Source organism: Pinus tabuliformis, chromosome 4_1, assembly GCF_031772625.1.
Source record: "Pinus tabuliformis cultivar Carrire ecotype Pingquan chromosome 4_1, CPIR1, whole genome shotgun sequence".
NCBI lineage: Eukaryota > Viridiplantae > Streptophyta > Pinopsida > Pinales > Pinaceae > Pinus > Pinus tabuliformis.
In genome coordinates, this window is record NC_142303.1 from 449930830 (window position 1) to 449935341 (window position 4512).

Genomic DNA, 4512 nt, shown 5'->3' on the forward strand with positions numbered 1-4512 from the left:
ATATAATATACATTCTTAATAATATAAATTTAAAAATAAAAACAAAGAAATTATTGTAAACTGTGTTTTATTAAAAATAATTAAAAGAATAAATGATTAAGGTGTTGAAATAATAATCTATATTGTCAGTATTTTAATAATGTGTAGGTGAATAAATCTAAAATCTAAATTTAATTTTTAATTTATAATTATTATAATAACAATTTTATATCTAACTACAAAAATCTCACCCATATTAAAATCACAATTTCAGACTAAAGTGAAGAATCGATATAATAACCCTATCCTATACCGTAGCACAGCAGTTATTCCATATTTGTCTCACAAATTTGAGTTGGATCTCGACTGTGTTCTTCACTATGCTGACCGTATCTTTCTGTGTAACCGGTTCTTTCTAGCCCTAAACCAAAGTTGTTACTTAGCAGTTCTCGTACAAACGGAGCTAGTACGTGTTTTCATTCCTTCGACGTAATAGTTTGTAGGCGTACATTCAAGGGCGTAATCAGGTTACTTTACTTTATATAATATAAAAATTATTAGCATGGTTTAATTAATATATTTTATTATATTTAATTATATAATTAAATTAATTAATTTAATATTGAATGAAATTGTAATTTTTAATTATTTGAAATGTATTCTTAAATATCTTAATAAATTTAACCCTTTTAAATTTTTTGAATTACATCTTTTCAAACTTATAATTATAAAAAATGTCAACCATATAGCTATATACACATTGAAAACTGGGAAACCTCCTTTATAGAATGTTTAAAATGTACATACACCAAGATCTAAACTGAGAAAATGATTTTGACAATTGGGTCGAAGCCCGTTGCCTGCCAGGCGACGCGACAAACCAAGAAAACATCACGCAGCCTTCCTTTCCAATTTTACCCTATAATGGTTCCAATGTCTCAAAAGTTCCAGAATTCTGTGGAGTCAAAGAAGATGTATTCGTCTTGTTGCTCCTCCTGCCAACTTGGAATGAGCTCCCACAATGACGCCTCCTCAATCGACGGGATTTTCTCCAAATTCAGGCCACCATTGTCCTCGAACTGAGACTCCCACAAGTCCAAGTCCGGCGCCTTGGAGATCTGCCAACTGTCACATGCCCACTCCGTTTCTGAAACCGAAGACGGTTCTGATGGCGACGCCGGCTTCTCACTCACCATGTTCTTAATATTTGTGATATTCTGCAGAGAGGGCAAAGTTGAAGGGATTACGTCCAGGGCATATTTGGCAGCAGCAACCTGAATTTGCGCACGGGAAAGTGAAGACGCGGACGGAATGGCGGGCACGGAATCGGGGAAGTTGAATTTGGCGTTGCGCCCTTTCAGGCAATACACTCCGGCGTCATAAGCACGAGCGGCCTGCTCAGCGGTTTTGTATGACCCCAGCCATATCCTCTCTCTGGTATTGGGCATCCGGATTTCAGACACCCAACTCCCCCATTTTCGCATTCGAATTCCCATAAATTTGCGGCAATTTTGTCCGCAATCTCCATCTGATAGAGACAGTGAAAGGTACTTTCGAGAGGCTTTATCCATAACTTGCGACGCAACGCCAACGCTGTGCGGATGCAGGGAAAACAATGAATCACAATGTAGTAGATATTTTGCAGTTTGTTTACGCTGAACTTTAAATCTCAAACCAAATGGAGATGCAATAGGTTGAGGATTTAAGATGTGGAGGCGCATATTTATATGTATGGTCGAAGCGAGTAGCTGGAAAAAAATTGTGAGCAGGGCACTGTGCCATCAATATTTAAAACGTGAACGAAAATGTCAAAGGGTTCTGGAGACTTTTCCTGTTACTGTTGTACACCCCTGGCGCAGGAGTCAACAAGTCACGAAACAAGAACTCATTTGGTAAACTTATGATGTCAAGGTATAGATGAGGTGACATAGGAATATTTGTAGTCCCCACATGATTGAGTTTATCTACAAACAAATGGGTTCAGCACACGCAAATGCTGATTTTGATTCCACACTTGACCTTATTTCATTACTCATCTAGCATCTACTTTTGATCGGGATGTATTATTCCAAGTAGGTTGTGCTGAAATTATACAGTGTTAGTGGGCTTAATGGTTAAGAGCATATGTTTCCTCTTAAGAGGTCATAGGTTCAAAACCAGAAAGGGTAGTATGTATGTCTTCCTAGATTTAAGAGCCATATCCTTGTGTAGAGATGGGTCCCTTGTCCCACACAAACAAGGTCATCCCATACACAAACAAATTTGGTGTATGGCTTGTCCTTACTTTAAACCTGGATAATAGTGGGTTTGTTGTCCCACAAACAAGGGGTTGCATACACTAATTTGGTATCCTTGTCCCACAAACAAGACCGTCTCATACACAAATTTGGTGCATGGCTTGACCTTGACCTTAAAATTGGATAATAGTGGGTCTCTTGTCCCACAAACAAGGGGTCTCATACACCAATTTGGTACCCTTGTCCCACAAACAAGGCATCTCCTACACAAATTTGGTGTATGGTTTGACCTTGACCTTAAAAATTGGATAATTGTGGGTCCCTTGTCCCACAAACAAGGGTTCTCATACACCTATTTTGGTGTATGGCTTGACCTTGACCTTAAAATTGGATAATAGTGAGTCCCTTCTCCCACAAACAAGGGGTCTCATAAACCAATTTTTGTGTATGGCTTGACTTTGACCTTAAAATTAGATAATAGTGGGTCCCTTGTCCCACGAACAAGCGATCTCATACACCAATTTGGTACCCTTGTCCCACAAACAAGGTCGTCTCATATACAAATTTGGTGACCTTAAAATTAGATAATAGTGAGTCTCTTGTTCCACAAACAAGAAGTCTCATACACCAATTTTGTATCTCACTTAACCTTCACCTTGACTATAAAATTGAATATTAATAAAATATTATCAAATAATAATTGAAAAACTAGCCTTTGTAAATTATACAATTTTAAAATATTAAAAATTTAAAAATTTATTTGGTAAAAACGAATAAAGTAATTCATCTCTATTAAATTTCCAAATATTTTATAATATGCCATCTAATTATGCTCAAGTTAATCTAAACAGCAACTCGTTCTGAAATCATCGATCACACGGTAACCAAGAACCTGGTGAAATAAATTATCGGAAATAAATGAACAGTGCATCCTGAAAAATCATTGATGTTACTTTAATCGTTCGTGGTAGGCTTTCAGTTTGAATTAAATAGAAACTTGTGGTTTACAGTGGCTTTGATGCTTACTGAATGACACTTACATGTATCTACTAATTCTAATAAACAATCTCAACGGACCACCGAAACCTAATCGTTTTGAATTACTGAATGACACTTACATGTATCTACTCTCAACGGACCACCGAAACCTAATCGTTTTGAATTGGAGCGCATTTTAAAAGAGATTCTAAGCCAAGATTTTCAAAACTTTGGGACGTTGGTGGGACCTGACTCCGTCGTTGACATCGCTTGGCGCCTTAACATTCACAATTTACTTCATAAACAAACGGTTGTTACACATAGATGACATCAGCAACATGCAAGATGCGTTTTGCATTAATGAAAATGAGTTGTCCCTTGCCCATCCAGAATTATCATATTCCATATTGATTCCACTCGTGAGAAACGTTTGACACCATGAACTCTATGGGTACTCCACCCAGCCGTCATGTGTTGTATTTGATGCAACTATTACAACTACTTTCCACGCAATGTCACATATATACTCTCATTTATTTATCTATCTCCCTTTCTGAGTATGGAGATCTCTTAGTGGTCACATGAATTTGACTTTTTATTAATATATTAAAGGTAATGTTCTTAAATATTTGAAGGATATTTATTCACTAAATTTAATAATAAAAATATATATATTTTTAAATATTTAATAATTTTATTTTAAAATTAATTATAATAAATTTAAGTATTGAGGGCCTTTCGTAGTGCATTATATTATATGCTATTTTTTGGGATTCAACTCTTTTAAGAAAGTCATTCATCTATGACAATATCCATGAAAAGTAGTTGTAGCTCACTAATTTATCATGATTTTTGAATAGTCCACTTAGCATTCATTGCATCGGCTAACTGACTAATTTCTCATGATTTTTTAATAGTCCACTTAGCACTCATTGCATTCATCTATGAAAATTTCCATGAAAAGTAGTCGTAACTCACTAATTTCTCATAATTTTTTAATAGTCTTTTCTCATCATTTTTGAATAGTCCACTTAGCACTCATTGCATCGGGTAACTGACTAATTTCACATGATTTTTGAATAGTCCTCTTAGCACTCATTGCATCGGATGATTTTTGAATAGTCCTCTTAGCACTCATTGCATTGGGTGATGCTCACAGGGGTGAAGAAGTGGGATTGAAACTAGTGAGATGAATCACATAGCGTGAATCATCACTTCCAGGGCTTGCACCCAGTAACCAGGACTTCCGGGGAGGTCACCCATCCCAGATCGCCTTTGGCTCAAGCGCGCTTAACTGTGGAGTTTTCCCCACAATCAA

At 36.3% G+C, this 4512-nt stretch overlaps 1 protein-coding gene across 1 annotated transcript; it reads right to left on the reverse strand.

Annotated features, from left to right (window-relative positions):
* Positions 1-830: 830 nt before the first annotated feature.
* Positions 831-1657, reverse strand: LOC149176278 (ethylene-responsive transcription factor ERF015-like). The gene has a single exon (XM_089423074.1). It carries the CDS (start codon positions 1548-1550, stop codon positions 918-920), a length of 633 nt encoding a protein of 210 aa, XP_089279200.1. The 5' UTR covers positions 1551-1657; the 3' UTR covers positions 831-917.
* Positions 1658-4512: the final 2855 nt, after the last annotated feature.